The 21,378-nt window shown below is 45.2% G+C and overlaps 1 protein-coding gene across 1 annotated transcript in view; it reads right to left on the bottom strand.

Annotated features, from left to right (window-relative positions):
- Positions 1 to 5,401: 5,401 nt before the first annotated feature.
- The window catches only part of ENTPD7 (ectonucleoside triphosphate diphosphohydrolase 7), a 47,478-nt gene continuing 31,501 nt past the window's right edge, over positions 5,402 to 21,378 (bottom strand). The window contains exons 7-13 of the mRNA XM_056528993.1: positions 20,335 to 20,394; positions 14,829 to 14,977; positions 13,335 to 13,501; positions 11,997 to 12,321; positions 11,838 to 11,923; positions 8,536 to 8,697; positions 5,402 to 6,092 (exon numbers count right to left, since the gene is read on the bottom strand). Of these exons, the coding sequence (XP_056384968.1) occupies positions 5,861 to 6,092; positions 8,536 to 8,697; positions 11,838 to 11,923; positions 11,997 to 12,321; positions 13,335 to 13,501; positions 14,829 to 14,977; positions 20,335 to 20,394 (1,181 nt within the window). The 3' untranslated portion in view covers positions 5,402 to 5,860. The remainder of the gene's footprint in view (positions 6,093 to 8,535; positions 8,698 to 11,837; positions 11,924 to 11,996; positions 12,322 to 13,334; positions 13,502 to 14,828; positions 14,978 to 20,334; positions 20,395 to 21,378) is intronic.

Raw genomic sequence — 21,378 nt, 5'->3', positions numbered from 1 at the left:
CTTGTGTGGCGGGTACAGGAAATGATCGCTACCAAAACGTTGCAGTCCAGTCTGAACAGGAGTCACTTAGTCTTATCACACTTGTGTCGTGGGGCATGAACATGAATGGTGCTGGGTTGGCATGTGTGATGAAATGAGGTGCAACAGGGACAGATGCTCCCATTTTAGGAGTAATAAAGGGGTACTCCACTGGCCTGCGGTCTGAACATTTAGTTCCTAATGCTATGTGCGCTCTGCGGGGGTTGGCCAAACCCCACGGCCGCCACTCCCATCGCCTTGCGTGCGCGCGTGCGTTTACAAACTCTCCAGATCATGTACAGCTGAAATGTTTATTAGCAGCTCTGCTACATCTGAGGCATTTTCACATTGTGCTCTATGGAGTGCATTCTGGCATTTATAACTGGCTTCAAAAGAGAGCAGCACGTGCCCCATTGATTTTAATGGGAATATGAACCACACAACAGTGGTTCATATCACAAATAGAGGAATAAGTGACATGTTGTTTGCTATAGAAAATGTGTTGTCAATCCAGGACTCGTTCGACCCATTGAATGGGGTAAAACAAGAACCAAAACTTCGACAAAATATGCAGTAACAATTAGGGATCGACCGATTATCGGTATGGCCGATATCGGCCGATAATCATGATTTTTGGGCATTATCAGTATCGGCAATTACCTTGCCGATAATGCCCCGCCCCCACGCACCGCGACAGTCTCCCCGTAGCGGCGTGACGTCAGGTGCGTCGCTGCGCACGAGCGTCACTGCGCATCGGCGTCTATGCTGCGTAACTAGGCCGGAGCCTGCCCGGAGTGGAGAAGAGGACCCCCGGAGAAGGACAGCCCGGACCGGTTCACCCTCCACCCGGAATGCCGCCAGACACTACAGGAAGGAAGGATGGATGGCCCGGACCACCCGGACAGGTAGGGGGAGAGAAGCGGGTGGTGGCGGCGGCCTATGGCCCCGCAAAAGCCACTGCAGTGCATTGATGCCCTAAAAAAAACGATATCGGTCGATCCCTAGTAACAATCCATAATGGATATCTGGGGCTACCCTTCAAATTCCTGCCTTAGGACTTTGCTTTTAGTATTTTTAGAGACTTTAGTATAGAGATTTTACACATAACCACAGTCAGGGTCCATGGTAACAGGCCATTTTTACCACCAAAATCAGAGCGGTTTTCGAAACAGACAACTGGTCCATTTTTGCGTTCCACAGATTTATTCTTGAACGCGTCGTGTATACATACATAATCCCTTCTCATATTAGAAAAAAATATCTGAATGTGGAGAATAATTAAAGGGGTACTCCACTGGAAAACTTTTTTTTAAATCAACGGACACCAGAAAGTTAGAGATTTTGTAATTTACTTCTCTTTAAAAATCTTAATCCATCCAGGACTGCTGTATGCTCCACAGGATGTTATTTTCTTTTTCTGTCTGACCACAGTGCTCTCTGCTGACACCTCTATCCATGTCAGGAACTGTCCAGAGCAGGAGAGGTTTGCTATGGGGTTTTGATTGTACTCTGGACAGTTCCTAAAATGGACAGAGGTGTCAGCAGAGAGCACTGTGGTCAGACAGAAAAAGAAAATAACTTCCTGTGGCGCATACAACAGCTGATAAGTCCTGGATGGATTAAGATTTTGAAATAGAAGTAAAATTTCAAATCTGTATAACTTTCTGGCGTCAGTTGATTTAAAAAAAAAAAAAATTCCCAGTGGAGTACCCCTTTAAGAAAATGTCCTAAAATGAAACATTACTGCCTATTCAAAGGATAGCTGATCAGTTGGGGTCTGACTGCTGGGGGCCTCACCGATCAAAGATGGAGGTTCCTTGTCCTCGAGTAAACTAAGTGGCAGTGTACATGTTCGGCCTCTTTTCCCTTCTCTGTAGGACAGTGTCTCCAGCTGTTGCAAAACTACAACTCCCCAGCATGCCCGAACAGCCGAAGGCTGTCCGGGCATGCTGGGAGTTGTAGTTTTGCAACAGCTGGAGGCACCCTGATTGGGAGACACTACTGAAGGACTTGCAAAAAGAGCTGGATAAAAAGGAGCAGAAGATTAACATCTGCACTTCAACTCCATACACCCAGGAGACAAGAGACCTTTAAATTTAAGAAGTGGGGACCCTAGTTGTCACCTCCCCCACTGATCAGCAAATTATCCCCTATCCTTTTGATAATCACTTTTGATCTTGGGACATCTCCGTTACCACCTCCTGCAAGGTCTAGAAACAGGTCTATAAGGGAATTAACCTTTTACACTAACCTAAAACACTACGTTTTGGCACTCGTCAATCGTATCCTTCGGCATCCCACCGAAAACGGGATGCCGACTTATACTGTTAACAGGAGCAGCGCACCCCATCCACTTCTGCTGCCGGAGTCACCCCTAGTGACTCTGTTCCATGGGAGTACCCCTTTAAGGATATTGGGGGAGATTTATCAAAACCTGTGCAGAGGAAAACTTGCCCAGTTGCCCATAGCAACCAACCAGATCGCTTCTTTTATCTTTAGGAAGGCCTGTGAAAAATGAAAGAAGCGATCTGATTGGTTGCTATGGGCAACTGGACAACTTTTCCTCTGCACAGGTTTTGATAAATCTCCCCCCATTACATCAAGACTGATGAAATGCTAATTAATACATATAACTTGTAGTCAGCATCCCATTTTCGGCGGGAATGCCGACAGATACGGTAAATGGGGGCCAAAATGTAGTCCGACCCTTAACTGTAATTTTGCTTTCCCAGAGTCGAAAGGCAGCACAGATGGTATATATATATATATATATATATATATATATATGTGTTCCTTCGGACTAACAAATCTCTAACACGCATAATAAATGTGATGCACAACATGTGACTGTAAGGCTAGGTTCACACTACGAAATTTCTGGCCAGTAAATTTCTGCCCGGAGATTGAGTGCGGCCAGTGCCTACTGAATCAGTCGGCGCTAGGACCACGCGGACACTGCAGTTCCGAGAATATTTCCGCCTGAAGAATAAGCAACACCATTCTTCTGGCAGAAATTTTAAAGCAGATTTTCTGTTCACAAATTCCAAAGTATGAAACCGATTCACTATACAGTACATTGTAGTAAGCGGAATTTCTGCCTGCAATTTCAAAGCAGAATTGCAGGCGGAAATTGCGTAGTGTGAACCTAGTCTTATTTTTGTGCAAATTGTGCCTAAATTCTACACTGGTTTAGACGGACAAATCTCAGTTTCGTGATTTATTTCAGGTTCGGTATAAATGAAATGCAAACAAACATCCGTGACCATCCATCTAATACAAACTACTCTACGTACAGTATTGTATCCTATCACATATCCTGTGACTGAAGCTGCAGCCATAATTCTCAATATTCATTGTAAGTCTGCGGAATGTATGTAGATTTGCCATTGGTGTATCTGTCAGTATATATTGAGGTATTGCTTACTTGGCTTTAGCCATCATATTTTGTGTGGATGGTGAATTCCATGACAAGTCACAGTTATCTTTAGCTTAAAAATACACAAGATACTTGGAATGTAATGATTTGACTTTAGCTCTGAAAAATGAGCCCAATATGTGAACTACTGCCTCAAGGCAGAAATAGGGGATACATGCACGTACGTCATCTATACACCGTATATACAGCGCTGACCTCAAGACCACCAACAGCTCATGTTTTCTGGATTTCCTTAGTCTTTCAAAGGTGACATATTTATGGTCAGTGCCTGTGATAGACTAAAGGAATCCCGAAAACATCACCTGGTGGGGGGTTTTGGGAAACACTGCATTAGATGGTCCAAAGCAATGTCTTCTGGGTGGAGGAATGGTGCATTACAGGAAACTAACCATTATCGATCAGAATCTCGCTTTCAGTGATTTGATTGGCCCTGTCTGCCAAACAGAACGGCTGTGTTCACAATGTATAGGTGACAAGTGCATGTCAGACAAATGTTTTCTCTTGTGCTGAGAAGTGTGAGGTTAGAAATAACAGTAAGGGTGCGTTCACACTGAGGAATTGGAGAGGAATTTACTCAAGTTATTCTGCTCCAAATCATCTAAGGCTGGGTTCACACTACATTTTTGCCGTACTGTTTTTAATCCGTTTTTCTAAAGAAAACCGTATGGCAAAAAAACGGATGGAACAGTATGGGAAAAAGTAAACCGTATGCGTTTTTAAATAGTATACTGTTTTTAAAAGTGCATACAGTTCCGTCCGTTTTTATAGAAAAAAAACATACGTTTTTGAAAATTTGGTCCATTTTTAATGGGAGGGGTCTTGGGAGGGGACTTTAGGATGCAAATGCGCATGTGCAAAGTAAAAAACGTATACATATTCCTGTATGGAACCGTATACATGTGCGTTACCCATTGACGTCCATGTTAAAAAAAAAAAAAAAAACGTATGCGGTTGCCCACGTGTCAAAACCGTGGTTGACCACGATTTTGTCTCCAGTTTAAAAACCGTACTGAAACCGCATAAGTGTTTTTTTATATATACATAAATATGTATATATGTATACAGTTCCATACGGGAAAACGTATACGTTTTTACTTTGCCCATGCGCATTTGCATCCGAAAGTCCCCACCCAACACCCCTCCCATTAAAAATGGACAAAATTTTCTAAAACTTATGGGTTTTTTTTCTATAAAAACGGACGGAACTGTATGCACTTTTAAAAACAGTATACAGTTTAAAAACACATACGGTTTACTTTTTCCCCATACTGTTCCATCCGTTTTTTTGCCATATGGTTTTCTTTAGAAAAACGGATTGAAAACAGTATAACAAAAACGTGATGTGAACCCAGCCTTGAAAGTTCCATTAACTTTAATGGACTTTCTGCTGCTCTGTTCACACTGAGGAATTTCTGCTTGCAGAATTCTGAGGCTGAATTCTGTTCCGCCTGAAGATCTATTTCATGTGGAATTCAATCAGAATCCGGAAAAGTAGAATTGAATAGCCTCCTCCTTCATACCTCTTCATTTCCACGTGGAAATTCCACCCAAATTCCACACGGATTCTGTGCAAATTCCGCACAATGGATAAAAAGACAGAAGGCAACAATTTACTGACCAAAATTGTTCCTCGTGAATTCCTCAGTGTGAACATACCCTAAAGGAGTAGTGTGGTGAAGGACACTTTATTCCCTATCCAAAGGATAGAAGATAAGTGTCTGATCGTGAGGGGTCCTACCGCTGGGACCCCCTTGCAATCTCTTGCCCCAGCTCTCCCCATGAACAAAGCTGTGTCGACCAGAGCACGAAGCAGTGACTGACATGCCCCATTCCAAGCATCTCTATGGGGGAGCCGGAGATACAGCACTCACTTATCTGCGGCTCTCTCATAGAGATAGAGAGCTAGGCGCTGCGCATAAGATCGCGGGGGGGGGGGGGGGGGGGGGGGGGGGGTCCCAGCAGTCAGACCCCCACTCCTAAATCAAAGGATAGTTGATCAATTGTCCTACACCACAGTACTCATTTAAAGAGTTCTATGATCATGTTAGTGGGGTCTTGCAGCTGAAACCTTAACATTGAACTCAGGGTCCCAGTCCCTATGACAGTATCTCCCAACCAGGGTGCCTCCAGCTGTTCCAAAACTACAACTCCCAGCATGCACGGACAGCCGTTGGCTGTCCGGGCATGCTGGAAGTTGTAGTTTTGCAACAGCTGGAGGCACCCTGGTTGGGAAACACTGCCCTATGAGGAGGGGAGTGCAGCATGATCTCCATTGGAATAGCTGAGGACCCTGCTGCTTCAATTTTCAAGTTAGCAGTGAGAAGCAAGTGTCAGCAAAAGGGAAAACATTTAGAACCAATATTTAACATTACAATTAATATCCCACTACTCCATTCTGGACCGGCACTATCTAGGAATTGCAGGCTCTGCTATGACCTGGACCCCCTCCTCCAGCAATAACAAGTCCAGAGCGGAGGCCCGCGCCAGTCTCCTGTGAATGCGTCTCAGTCGGAGGATATACAGTATGATGGACAGCAGCACCACCAGAATGCAGGCGAAGAACAGGTAGTGGTTGTAGACGAATGAGATCCTGTACCAGCTAACATGAGCAGGACGGGGGCTCTCCTGGCGGATATCCCTGCAGGAAAGAAAGAAAGGTGGTTTCAAAGTGATGGCATTACAAGGAAAACCATTCAACTGCTGTACAAAAGATGTATAGGTGACGGGTCTGTTTCTAGGATACTTCAGCTGGCCCTATAGATTACATTATTCTTGGCTGAATCGACAGAATATGAAAGGATCATCTGACCATCTAATGCAGTGTTTCCCAACCAGGGTGCCTCCAGCTGTTGCAAAACTACAACTCCCAGCATGCCCGGACAGCCGTTGGCTGTCCGGGCATGCTGGGAGTTGTAGTTTTGCAACAGCTGGAGGCACCCTGGTTGGGAAACAATGATCTAATGTGTATGTGGGGCCTCCCAATTCTCCCCTGATGATAGATATTGGAGAAGAGAAGGATCAGGCATTTGGATTTCTACATGCTCAATAGGAATATGCTGCACCGTACATGGTGAAAACATCTGTCACAGAAATTCTGATATTGAAATCTGCAAAAAGAATGGTCCTAGCTCCGGCTTGTTGTGCTGGCATCTGCAGAACGTCTGCCCCGAAAGTTTACCAGGAAGACATTCCACCTATCATTGGGGCCTAAGTGTATGGCCAGGGTCTGTGCAGAGATTGTGCAGCCAATACAATGTATAATGCAGTGAATCTGTTTGGTAAAACAACCACACTGTAGAGATGCATTAGCCGTCACTGTGCAGTACAGTTCTGAGTACTCGGAGGACCATGCACAAGTCCTTTTCTAATTTATAGGACTTGTCCATGGAACTCCCTTTGCATCATACAGTTGCCTCAGCAACCTGATCGCCCAGCAAGAGCTGTGGCCCGGCACATTGTGCAGAGCGCATGGCGCCGCAACTTCAACCTCTTGGGGACGGAGGGCGTACGCGTACGTCCAACATCCCTGATCCTTAAGGACTCGGGGCATACCTGTACGCCCTGGTCCAGTTTAACGGGTTTAAACCGTTTTCACCGGCGGAGAACGGGTTAAACCTGGTGGGTCCCAGTTGCTATGGGCAGCCAGGACCCACGGCTAATGCCGGGCATGTCCGATCGGGCCGCTGCCTGACATTAACCCTTTAGACGCCGTGATCAAAGTTGATCACGGCATCTAAAGCGAAAGTAAAAGAATCCCGGCAGCTCAGTGGAGCTGATTGGAACTATCACGACAAAATGGCGATGTCCCGATCAGCTTAACGGACAACGGCGCAGCAGGCTAGAGCAGCAGATCACCGGTTACACTGATCAGTGCTTTGCAATCAGAAGATTGCATGTTGTAGCCCCCTTTTTCTTTAAAGTGTAAACATTTTTTAATAAAAGTTCATTGGCTTCTTCCCTATTAAAAGTTTAAAATCACCCCCCTTTTCCCATTTTTTAAATAAAAGAATGTAATAAAGAATAAAAAATAAACATATGTGGTATCGCCGTGTGCGTAAATGTCCGAACTATTCAAATATAAGGTTAGCTAAACATACGGTCGATGGCGTAAACGTAAAAAACTATCAAAGTCCAAAATTGTGCATTTTTGGTCACTTCATATACCATAAAAATATTAATAAAAAGCAATCAAAAAGTCCCATCAAAACAAAAATGGTACCGATAAAAACTACAGACGGCGCAAAAAATGAGCCCTCATACAGTACACAGAAGAATAAATATGGGGTCAGAAGATCACAATTTTAAACATACTAATTTTGGTGCATGTAGTTTATAATTTTTTTAAGTATTAAAATAAAACCTATATAAATTGGGTATCATTGTAACCGTATGGACCTACAGAATATAGATAAGGTGTCATTTTTACCGAAAAGTGCACTGCGTAGAAACAGGAGTCCCCAAAATTTACAAACCAGCATTTCTTTTTTTTTTTTTATTTCACCCTACAAATATTATTGTTTTGGTTTCGCCGCAGGTCATATTATAAAATAAGTGATGTCATTAAAAAGTACAATTGGTGACGCAAAAATAAGCCCTTATATGGGTCTGTAGGTGCAAAATTGAAAGTGTTATGATTTTTAGAAGGGAAGGAGGAAAAAGTGAAAATGCAAAAATGAGAATTTGCCGAGTCCTTAAAGGGGTACTCCGCTGCCCTGCTTCGGAAGCTCCGCTCCCCAGCATCCAGAAGTTTCTTGTTCTGAACGCTGCGTGAGGGCTTCCGTTTTCAGGGCCGCCCCTCGTGACATCACGCCGCCCCCTCAACGAAAGTCTATGGGAAGGGGGGCGCGACCCATAGACTTTAGTTTAGGGGGCGGGCATGACGTCACGAGGGGCGGCCCTGAACATGGAAGCCCTCACGCAGCGTTCGGAACAAGAAACTTCCAGACGCTGGGGAGAGGAGCTTCCGAAGCAGGGCAGTGGAGTACCCCTTTAAGGTTTAAATAGGCTGAGTCCCTAAGGGGTCAAAAGCCCCCTTATATGTAAAGATATGTAGAAAACTCCCTCTATGTATGGACACTTACCTGAGCGGCAGAAAGCGAGTTTTGTAGAGCATTGCTCCGAGTGTCCACTGAACCTCCTTGTCATACACCAGCTGGGCAGTCTTAAGATTTGGGTAATCGTTCGGAAAGTGGAAACCGTCGTGCAGAACTTTATGAATCCAGGCAGACTTAAAACACTGAAACCTGGAAAGCAGAAATGTACAATGGAATGACTCTACAGCTCCAGCAGGATTACACACACACTCACAGGATTAGCATCTTCTGGCTCCCATTTATTTTATTTTTTTACATTTTTACATGGCTGCACGACACCTTGTATTTTGCAGTTGTACTATAATTAGAGGCCAATGTTATGTCCATATAAATATAACTATGTATACACACACACACACACACTAGTGTTTAATTTAGATTTTAAGTTTAAACATTTTTTTTTTTTTTTTTATGGCAAATACCAATTGACATAAATGCTGCTGTAATGTTAAACAGAGGTAAATTTGCAGACTATTACAGAACCAGATATGTGCATGTTATGTTTTAAAAGCAATACTATATCCATGTGCCTGGATACAATGGTGTTTATCCACAAGACAACTATCCCCTACTATGCTATAACCTGTATAAAAGTAGAAAAAAAAGAAGACGACTGGAGGGGAGGCCCTCGTGCGTGACCTTCAATATGTTTCGGATCCTTAAGTGCTAATCCCTTATCTCAAGAACAGGTGTAAGGTCAAGAAAAGTCACATGGACAAGATGGCCCCTTACCTCGATCTAGAGAATAAATCACATATCACCCCTGATGCTGGGGTCAACCAATAGCCACGGATGGAGCTGCTAAGCCGGAAGGTCGCAGGGAGGGGGATACCCAACCCGTTGAAGTACAATGGTAGCAGTGGAAAGAAGACCTTATAGAGGGGATCAGGCGCTGCTCTATCCAGTCCGACAGCAGGTCATCGTTCACCATCAGCAGGAGTTGTAGTAATTCAAATAGTCAGCAGGACTTGTCCCGCTGACGGTGAACTATGACCTGCCTCTCACCCACTAGTGTTTCTTTTCAACTAAAGTTGAGCGAACTTACAGTAAATTGGCTCGTAGCGAACCTCGCAGCTCGGCTGTTGATTACTTTAGTCGGCATAAATTAGTTCAGCTTTCCAAGGGCTCCAGTTGCCTGGAAAAGGTGGATACAAACCTAAGAGACCTAAGACTGTCATCCCAGACTTTTCCAGGCAACCAGAGCCCTTGGAAAGCTGAACTAATTTATGCTGACTAAAGTAATCAACAGCCGAGCTACAAGCCAATTTACTGTAAGTTCGCTTAACTCTATTTCTAATGTATAGGCCCTCATTTACTATTGCAAACCCGACATGTTGTCGGGTTGTGCGCCAGTTTCAGGCGCATTGCGCCTGAAATTCTGTCTGCGCCAGAATGTGTGCCTGAAATTGAAAAACCCCCAACTAACTCTCCATTTTGCTAAGAAAACCCGAAAAGGGGTTGTGGTCACAGAAAAGGGGTGTGTTCCCGACATTTTCACAAAATCCCAACATATTTACTAAAGTTTCCACAGAAAATGTGGCGGATTTCCGCTGAGGAAAACCCTACAGATCAGAGCAGGTGTAAAAAATGCAAAATGTAGGGGAAGTGGAAAATGTAGGGAAACCTTAGTAAATACCGTGGAAAATAAATTGTAGGGAATTAAAACCCACAAAGAAACCTACACAACACTTAGAAATAAATACACATTGGTCCTTATTTACTAACTATGTCTGCTGCTATCTGTGCTATTAGATTGTGTGTTTGTTATATATATTGCTGTTTTTTTCACTTATGTAATGCTTGAATCTCCACCCCCTTATTTCCTGGCACTCTTCCTCTCAGGCTCTAAAAGGTCTGAGGGGAGTAGTAGTTCATTAGGATATCCGAGGAAGGGTGACAAAGCCCCCGAAACACGTCAATTGCCTGTAGGTTTTCTGTGTTTTGTTCCAATAAACCCTTTGTGTAATAATACTCAGCATCTGAAAGGAGTCTTTCTCTCGGACTAAACTGGATAGAGCAGCGCCTGATTCCCTCTATATGGTCTTCTTTCCACTGCTACTATGCTATACTCCGGTATCTTTGTCCCTCCTTACGATCTCCCTGGTCCCTTTGGTTGGATCACCACTGAAAATACACTTGTCCTATTCTGTGGATAGGAGAAAGTGTCTTTTAGGGGGAAATCCCTTAACTAATATAATATACTAGCATACATTTCTATGCTGGTACATTAAAGGGACACTGATTTCAAAAGATATTTTCACATGCCAATAGTTGTGATTTACTGGGGTCTGGGTGCTCAGACCCCAAACGAGCACTAGAATTAGAAATCCTATGCATATTTGATGCTGGGAGCAAGTGGGCCTGCAGAGTCAAAAGACACTGCAGAGAGGCCCCGGGGACACGTCTCCTTGACACTTTGGTAGAGCAATAAAATGCATTAAAGGGGTACTCCGGAGGAAAACTTTTTTTTTTTTTTAAATTTATTTATTTTTTTTAAATCAACTGGCGCCAGAAAGTTAAATAGATTTGTAAATTATTTCTATAAAAAAAAAATCTTAATCCTTCCAGTACTTATTATCTGCTGAATTCTACATAGGAAATTATTCTCTTCTTGGAACACAGTGCTCTCTCCTGACATCTCTGTCCATTTTAGGAACTGTCCAGAGCAGCATATGTTTGCTATGGGGATTTTCTCCTACTCTGGACAGTTCTTAAAATGGACAAAGATGTCAGCAGAGAGCACTGTGCTTGTGATGTCAGCAGAGAGCACTGTATTCCAAAAAGAAAAGAATTTCCTCTGTAGTATTCAGCAGCTAATAAGTACTGGAAGGATTAAGATTTTTAATAGAAGTAATTTACAAATCTGTTTAACTTTCTCTCACCAGTTGATGTTTTCTACCGGAGTACTCCTTTAATGCAGGTCTGACTGATCCTTAATATGAGAGCTGTGCCAGCCATTTAGTGGGGATTTTTCAGGGCAGATTGACTTTAAACAACTGATCCTTGTTTGTCACGATATAGGTATGTGGTATGTTTCCTATAAGGTGGACCCCCTCACCTCTCCTGACCGTTTCTTTCCCCCCATAAATACTTTGATTTGGTATGAAATAACAATCCTGTAGCATCTTTTCTTAGAAGTGCATTGTGCTGCTCCTGGAAATGTATGTGTAAACCAATAACTGGGTGTAAATTATTGACAAGGGGAAGGGTAACACCCACCTGGTTTAACACCCCATCGACATAAAACAGACATAAAAAGAAGCTACATCCAACATCCTAGTAAAACTTACTTTAATCGATGCTGGTCGGCATGAGCAGAGTACAGACCATTTTTAAAGCGTTCGGTCAACGTGGTCCACGGCATGCTACAGTAGTCCTGTAGAGAGTAGGGGGAACATGTATAAACTAATATCACAGCTCGGAAAAAATGTTGATTCACTGCCACATACCTTGGCGGCTTTGGAAAACTTCTTACTGTCATATACTCCTCCCATGCGCAGCACATCCTCAGTGCAATAGTAAAACTCGGAGAAGCCGTAGAATTCGCTGTTAGAGAAGTCTATAACTGGCTGGTAGAGGCCATTCAGATAGGCCTGAGAGTCATTAGATTTGGATAAGAGGGGTTCCAGTAGCTGCCGGCAGCTATCCCAGTTCCCTTTGCCCAGTATATGGAAGTCCTGGTCCTTACGCTGAATCTTGTCCTCATGGCCAACTGGTAAACAGGGGTCCAAGTATGGTGTGTTGGGGCTGAGTCCCTTCTGTTCTCCCATCATTCTATAGAGAAAAAAGGAAGGTAATCCGTAGCAATACAGAGACTCCCAGCAGGTAGGAAACTTACTTTAACCCCTTAACAACATGATATAGATATAGATATATAGATAGATAGATAGATAGATAGATAGATAGATAGATATAGATATATATAGTGCGGCAGGTCTATGAAGTGAGCTCAGGAGCTGAGCTCGCTTCATATCCATTCGATCCCGGCTGCTATCAGCAACCAGGACCCGCGGCTAATGCCGGACACCAGCGATTGGGCCGATGCCCTGAATTAACCCTTTAGACGCCGCAATCAAAGTTGATCGCGTTGTCTAAAATTCCGAAAATACACTCCTGCCAGCTCAGCGGAGCTGATCGGGATCATTGCGGGGAAATCGCAATGTCCTGATCAGCTGAGAGGATGGCGGGAGGGCCTTTACCTGCCTCCTTGCTGTCCGATCGGTTCTTCAAGGCTCCAGTCAGCCTCAGCAGGCTGGAGCAATGGAGTACCGATAACACTGATCAATGCTATGCTATAGCATCGAACAGTGTATGCAATGTAATGATTGCAAGTAGAGATGAGCAAACTTACAGTAAATTCGATTCGTCACAAACTTCTCGGCTCGGCAGTTGATGACTTATCCTGCATAAATGAGTTCAGCTTTCAGGTGCTCCGGTGGGCTGGAAAAGGTGGATACAGTCCTAGGAGACTCTTTCCTAGGACTGTATCTACCATTTCCAGCCCACGGGAGCACCAGAAAGCTGAATTAATTTATGCAGGATAAGTCATCAACTGCCGAGCCGAGAAGTTCGTGACGAATCGAATTTACTGTAAGTTCGCTCATCTCTAATTGCAAGCATTAGTCCCCTATAGGGACTAAAAAATAGTGTGAAATAAACATTAAATAAAAAAAATGTTCATAAATGTGAATTAACCCCTTCCCTCAAAAAAGTCTAAATCACCCCCCCTTTTTCCATTAAAATATGGTGGTGGTTATTAACAAAATTTCAATGACTAAAATCTATACCTATTTTTGGTCACAGTCTCGTTGAACACCATGTCTTCATAGCGCTGACGGGCAAAGTTCCCTCCGAAGCCCAGGAAGGTTGTGACGTACACCCTGTAGACGTGCTCTGTGTGCTGCAGATCACAGCCCAGGTTAAACTCTGCCAGCATCATTTTTGCTACTTCTTCCTGGAATGAATTATAAGTACATAACAGAATTAGGAATGCGAACCTTGTAAGAGTGTATATGTCTACCAATGAACACTATTTAGAGTTTATGTAATGACTAAGGGGGAGATTTATCAAAACCTGTCCAGAGGAAAAGTTGCTCATAGCAACCAATCAGATCACTTCTTTCATTTTTCAGAGGCCTTTTCAAAAATGAAAGAAGCGATCTGATTGGTTGCTATGGGCAACTCAGAAACCTTTCCTTTTTGATAAATTTCCCCCTTAATCGTTAAGTCACTTTATACATGTAACTGATTATGTAACTGATCCTTAGTTGCAAGCAGTACTATAGTCCAGAGCAGCATTCTTTATTCTGCTGGTTATCATTAGAAAGAGCTGACACGTTAGTCATCAGTAGTGTTGAGCGGCATGGGCCATATTCGAATTTGCGATATTTCGCGAATATATGGACGAATATTCGACATATATTCGCTAAATTCGCATATTCGTAATATTCGCGTTTTATTTTCGCATATGCGAAAATTAGCGTATGCGAAAATCGCATAAGTGGAAATTCGCATAAGCGGAAATTCGCATATGCGGAAATTCGCACGCCAGTCTCACACAGTAGTATTAGAGCCTTCTTTACACCACACAAGCTGGAATCAGAGAGGGGTGATCACTGTGATGTTTACTGTGAAAAAAAAAAAGCGAATATTCATAATTGCGAATATTCGCGAATTTGCGAATATGCGATATGCGAGAACAAAATTCGCATTGCGAATATTCGCGAGCAACACTAGTCATCAGGCACGGCCCTCACAATCACAATGAGCTCCTATAAAGCCAAAGGATGGTTTTTACTACACCTGGCTTCTCTATAAGGCAGTGTTTTCCAACCAGGGTGCCTCCAGCTGTTGCAAAACTACAACTCCCAGCATGCCCGGACAGCCAAAGGCTGTCCGGGCATGCTGGGAGTTGTAGTTTTGCAACAGCTGGAGGCACCCTGGTTGGAAAACACTGCCTTATCTCTCAAAATGCAAATCATCACATAAAACTCTGAACAAATATTTATTCAGCAAGGAATGCTGGGAGATTTCAGCTCTGAAGCCTGCAGAATTGTAAATACAGCGATTTACCAGAGGCTTATATAGGAATAGTACAAGATAATCCTCTGGTTTCCTCCCATACTCCAAAAAAATACTGACTGGTTATCGGCTTCATGTGTAAAATAACACCGCGAGCCCAATTGGGGACAGAGATTCATGTATTTCAGAGCTGCAGAATATAATGGTGAGGACTGATTATGGATATGGCTTTCTGGTCATTGGCAAGGAGATCTACTTACATGTTCTGCAGAGGGGAATTTCATAGTTTTTGGCACCTCATAGGCAATCTGCAGGGAGCCACCACCCATATCTATAATTCCCACTGTTCTCTTGCGGATAATGGCGTCTTCTTGTGTTCCTATAGTCACCGCAACCACCGCATCTTCCTCTACAGAAATAAAAGTAGTAACAGAGTCGATAAACAAAAGTAGTAGTTTTTCTATAACATGTGTGGAAATTTGCCCAGAGATTTGAAAGAATAAATAAGTCGATTTTTTATGCTTAACGTAAAATCTCTTTCTCGGAGGATCCATTGGGGGACAGAGAGACCGTGGGTATATCTTGCTGCCACTAGGAGGCTGCCACTAGGCAACAAAAAGAAAGTAGACCCTTCCTGCAGGATATACCCGCCTACTAACCCTGAACTAATCAGTTTAGTCCCAAAGCAGGAGAGGACCGACAAAAACGAGCAGGTGTCCGAGGGAACCAGACAAAAAGGAACTGAAAAAAAAACAGAACAGAAAACCGAACCATAGCAACCAAATGGATCCTCCGAGAACGAGAGGTTACGGTAAGGATAAAAAAATAAATAAAAAATATCTACTTTTCTCGGATGGCTCCATTAGGGGGCACAGAGACCCAAACCGATGTCAGCAGACGCAAAAGTGTGCACCTGGTAGTGAAGGCATGCAAGAACGACCAGGTTGCCGCGTTACAGACTTGTAAGGCCGAAGCCTTATTGCATAGCGCCAAAGAAGCTCCAGCAGAACGCGTGGAATGCGCAGTATCCTGAAAAGGTGGGTCTTCACCCTTATGATGGTACGATTCTGGGACGGCAGAACGGATCCCACCGTGAAATGGTCGCCTTGAAAGCCGGAAGCCCCTTGAGACAATCCTCCGGAATCACAAAGAAAGTCACCCTGACGGAAAGATAGATCTGGACAGCTCGAACAACATCCAGACAATGCAGGGAACGCTCCTTAGAGTCGGACGGAGATGGACAAAAGGAAGGAAGAACGATCTCCTCGTTCATGTGAAAGGAGGAAACTGCCTTGGGCAAGAAAGAGGGAGATGGCCGACAAACAACCTTGTCCTGATGAAGGACCAAGAACAGAGAGCGGCAAGAAAGGGCCGCCAGCTCGGAGACCCTCCTATTGGAGGTAATTACAATGAGAAAGGCGAACTTTCACGAAAGGATGCAAAGCGTCCCAGAGAGGTTCAAAAGGAGCTTCCATCAAAGCACCAAGCACCAGGTTGAGATCCCAAGAAGAGGTGGGAGACTTGTATGCTGGCGCTGCATGGACCACGTCCTGCAGGAAGGTGCGGACATGGGAGTTGGAAGCCAACAGCCGTTGAAAAAGAATAGAAAGAGCCGACACTTGGCCCTTAAGGGAGCTGAGTACCAAGCGCTGATCCAGACCGAATTGAAAGACAAGAAGGCGTGGAAAGGAAGAGATAACCGGAGAAACGGACTGAGCCTCGCACCATCGGAAATAGGCTCATCAAGTGCGATGGTAAATCCTAGTGGAAGAAGGATTACAAGCCCAAAGTATGGTGCGAATCACCCTGGTAGAAAACCCCCGAGATCTCAGATCTGCGGTTTCAACCGCCACACCATCAAATGCAGAGAGAGTAAATTGGGGTGGAAGAGGGGACCCTGGGAAAGCAGATCGGGATGACTGCGTGCCACGCGCGTCTGGCAAGTCTGGAGCTACCAGAATGGTGGGAACGCCCTCCGCCTTGAGTTGAAGGATGACCACAGGATCACAAGTGCATTCAGAGCCAGAGGGTCACGGAACTTTGCAACAAAGCAAGGAACCTGTCTTTTGTGGTGAGACGTGAAGAGATCCACGTCTGGGGTTCCCCAAAATCGCAGATCTGCACAAATACCTCCGGAAGGAGAGACCACTCCCCCGGATCTACAGAGGACCGGCTGAGAGTCAGTTTCCCAATTCTCCACTCCAGGAATGTGGGTCGCAGAGATGGAGGGAACTCTAGTGCCGCCCTGGCAATTGATGTACGCTACTGCCATGGCGTTGTTCGACTGAAGGAGACATAAAAATGGCACGGAGCTCCAGAAGATTGATGGGGAGGAGAGCCTCCAGAGAAGACCAACGACCTTGGACCGTCCGGTCCTGAAACACACCTCCCCAGCCCAGGAGACACACATCAGTCGTGACCACCTGCCAGTGAAGGGGGAGGAAAGACCGCCCCTGGAGAAGAAAAGGAGAGTGAAGCCACCACAGAAGAGACAGACAGACACCCTCCGATAGTGAGCCCGCTTGTCAAGCGGAAGACGAACCCAAGCAGCCGCTGTGCCGAAACAGAGACCCAGGAAGATAAGAGACTGAGTGGGAGAAGGGTTGGACTTCTGAAGTAGCAAGCTGCAGCTGTTCTGTGTCCAGTGTCTGGAGCAGCAGCTGAGGAGAACTTGCACGTTGAAACAGAAGAGAAGGGGGCAGAACATGCTGCACTGGCCAGGAAGGAGGGTGGACTCATGGACTTGTACGGCGCCACATTCGAGGAGGTACTAAGAAGATGACCCCCCTGAAGTGCAAAAACTCATTGGCCGGCGGGGAGAAGTAGGCGGGAGCCCCGCCAGCGCGCCTGGGAAACAACCCCAATTAATGCTCTCCGGGCACGCTCGGAGTACAGGTAGTGGGCGAAGCAAAATTCAGGAGCTGGCCGCAACCGCAGACTCAAATAATTCCCTCCCCGCCACGCGCCCCCGAAAACGAAATTAAAAGACCGGCTGCGCCACCACAGCCCAGCAGACAGAAGCCGCAGTGGGCACACCGGGGCACATGTGTGGGGAACCGGGCTGCTGCAAAACTGTCCCCCGGCCTAGGATGCACTAGAGGGAAGAGTGGGGGAGAACTGCCCCGCAACCCCAACCATACCGGAAACTGAGAGGGCCAGTATACCTGCCCCAGAACTTAATAAAAATATAGGGGAGTCCTCCAGGGGTCCTAGGTGACAGGATCCTGGCAAAAGAGCAGGGGAAAAAAGGGAAAGGGGGGACATTAACCCGCCAATACTCACCTAAGAAGTCTTAAGCCAGCTATTGTCACTTGCATCACGTCAGGCTGAGACAGCAGGACGAGTAAGTTTAGGGGACCTGGACCCAAGGTGCAACCCCAAGTGCTAGCCATTGGCCGGAAGGGGTTAATGGTGCATACTCTATGCCCCGTGCCTCTTAGCCACATATGGGGAAACAGGTAGCACCATGCTCCTGAACCCTGATCTAAAAAAGAGAAACGAAAAAGGGAGAAAAAAAGCTAATACAGTCCCTAGCTAGAAAATAAAAAAAGACGACCAGGTCTGGAGAACTCCAGACCCTTGTCTACCTCCTACTGACACTAAGCTAAAACTGATTAGCTCATGGTTAGTAGGCATGGTATATCCTGCCAGGAGGGGCCGACTTTCATTTTGTATGCCTAGTGTCAGCCCCCTAGTGGCAGCAGCATACACCAACGGTCTCTGTGTCCCCTAATGGAGCCGACCGAGAAAATGACCTTTTTCTGAACTTTCTGCCAGTTGTCAGACTTGATCAGTAATAGCTCTACAGCTTTTAATGGCTGATAACAGAGAACAATACATTATATCCATTAATCTACAATTGGAACACTGGTAACCCATAAAGTCGACCATGCCGATTAGAATAAGGTTAGCCAAACCCATTGTTTTCTGTGGGACAAGCCATTAATATAATGTGTATGGGGGTGTTATAACATTTCCTTTATATCAGATGTTCAGGGAGAAAATAACTGGATTAAAACATCCCTAAAATGTTTTTTTCCCTAAGCGTAGATACTCCGGCACACATTCAGTCTGTCATTGGCTGTCCCCCTCCTGCTGATATCAAAAGCACAATCAGCCAAGCTTAGTGTGCATGTGTACGATAGGACTAGGAGAGACAGCTGTTCGCCAAAGAATCGTCTGGTCTAAAGTTAAAGGGGTACTCCGCCCCTAGACATCTTATCTCCTTATCTCCTATCCAAAGGATAGGGGATAGTATGTCTGATCGCGGGGGTCCCGCCGCTGGGAACCCCCGCAATCTCTCCTGCAGCAAATGTTCATGAGCTGCACGGAGCGAAGATCGCTCCGTGGCTGATGACGGGCGATACAGGGGCCTAGGTATCGTGACATCACAGCTCTGCCCCCTCAATTCAAGTCTATGGGAAGAGGCATCACGCCGTGATGTCACGATACCCCAGCCCCTGTATCGCCCGTCATCAACCACGGAGCAAAGAGGTGAGGTGTCAACATTCAGCATTCCCTCACTACACCATTCATGGTATTGTGGAGACGCCAGGCAACTATAGCTCAGGGCCACCACTATACAATGAACAGGGCTTCGGGCCCCATTCACTGAGCAGTTCAGGAAACCAAATGGCTGATCAGGAGGGATTTTGGGCCTGTTCAGTGTATAGAACAGCTGATCAGCATGGGTGCCTGGTGCCCATCACATAGTCCCCGAAAACCCCTTTAAGACCAGGTATTTATTTTCTTTCCATCCTGCTATTAATCTCCAAAACAATTGAACAAGCATTGTAAGCGTCTGCTGGATTATCTAATATATCTTTAGGCAAGATCATTTAAACAACGCAATAAAGAATTTCTATTGGATTCCATAAAACACATTGAGGCAGAAACTTATAATAGTCTAAAATGCGCCATATTTATCACTGTGGCTCAGGCTGATAAACATGGCGCATTTTTAGTCTAAGCTTAGATCAACTATAAGATAACATAAAGAGGTACTCCGCCCCTTGACATCTTGTCCCCTATCCAAAAGGAAAGAGGATAAGATGTATGATCGCAGCGGGCCCCCCACTATCTCGGTTGCAGCACCCCAGACATCCGGTGCATAGAGCGGACTTCGCTCTGTGCCGGATGACTGGCGATGCGGGGGCGGAGGCTCGTGACATCACAGTCACGCCCCCTCAATGCAAATCTACCGCAGGGGGCTTGACGTCCGTGGCATCACAAGACTCCGGCGCTGCACCCGACGCTCTAAATGAACGCCAGGTGCAGCAGGGAAATTGAGAGGATCCCCTGCGACGGCCCCCCCGCGATCAGACATGTTATCCCCTATCCTTTGGATAGGGGACATGATGTCTAGGGGTGGAGTACCCCTTTAAAGGCATGTCCCTCTTGTCAGCTAAGGTACATTTTACAATAACATTTGGCATATTATATAATGATTTATAAGTCTGGGTTCACATCACGTTTTAGGCAATACGGGACCGCAAACGGCCGAGGGGAGCTAAAACCGGGCAAAAATGAGTCAGCGTTTCACTCTGGTCGGCTCATTGAAATACATTACATACAAGCCACATACGGCAGGGATACGGGAGCGCCCGGTTTTAGCTCCCCCCAGCTGTATGCGGTCCGTATTGCCTAAAATATGATGTGACCCAAGCCTAATAAAGGTGTCACTGCTGCTGTGTGCCAGCTGGAGCTGAAAATCCTGGTGCAGTGTCCTTGGTAAATCTGGGTGATTATTTGCAAGTCTCCACTCACCATCTACAACATGGTCGAACCGTCCAAGTACAAAATTAATACTGATCCATGCATAAACACCTGTAGAGGAAAATACACATAAGTGGGGTATACAAGATTTACAGCTTCACAGGTTACATATACTGAAGACATTATCTTAACTGAAGGGCTATTCCTATCTGGACATTTATGGTTTATCCCTATAATTCCTATAACGCAGCCTCTGGCCACTGCATCCAGGTAAAGACTGAACAGAGGTGACAATGCCGCACTCACTGGGGGAGAGTTATCAAAACCTGTACAGACGAAAAGATGCTGAGTTGCCCATAACAACCAATCAGATTGCTTCTTTCATTTTTGAAAAGGCTTCTTCGAAATGAAAGAAGCGATCTGATTGGTTGCTATGGGCAACTGGGCAACTTTTCATCTGTACAGGTTTTGCTAAATCTACCCCACTGTGTTTCCACAATCGCACCTTTGTTCAGTCTGTGCCTGGACGAAGTGGCCAATGAACGCCGGTCATGGAGACAGGATCATGAGATAGGGTCGGGACTCACATCTATCAGACATTTATGGCATCTCTCATGGATAAGCCATAAACATCTAAGGCAGTGGTCTCCAACCTGCAGGCCTCCAGATGTTGCAAAACTACAACTCCCAGCATGCTGGGAGTTGTAGTTTTGCAACATCTGGAGGTCCACTGGTTGGAGACCTCTTATCTAAGGCTTTCTTTACATATGTGCGTCGTCAGTGCTTTTTTCCCTCCGGCGCTGCAGAAAACGCCTCGGAGGGAAAATGAAGCAAGAACTGAACCCTTTCATTTTAACCCCTTAAGGACTCAGCCCATTTGGGCCTTAAGGACGCAGAAAATTTTAATTTTTACATTTTCGTTTTTTCCTCCTCGCCTTAAAAAAATCATAACTCTTATATTTTCTTGCACATCTAGTATGAGGGCTTGTTTTTTGCACGACCAGTTGTCCATGGTAATGCCATCACTCACTTTACCATAAAATGTATGGCGCAACCAAATAAATACTATTTGTGTGGGGAAATTAAAAAGAAAAC

This window comes from Hyla sarda, chromosome 7 (genome assembly GCF_029499605.1).
Source record: "Hyla sarda isolate aHylSar1 chromosome 7, aHylSar1.hap1, whole genome shotgun sequence".
Taxonomy (NCBI): Eukaryota; Metazoa; Chordata; class Amphibia; order Anura; family Hylidae; genus Hyla; species Hyla sarda.
This window is presented reverse-complemented; position numbering and strand designations above follow the sequence as displayed.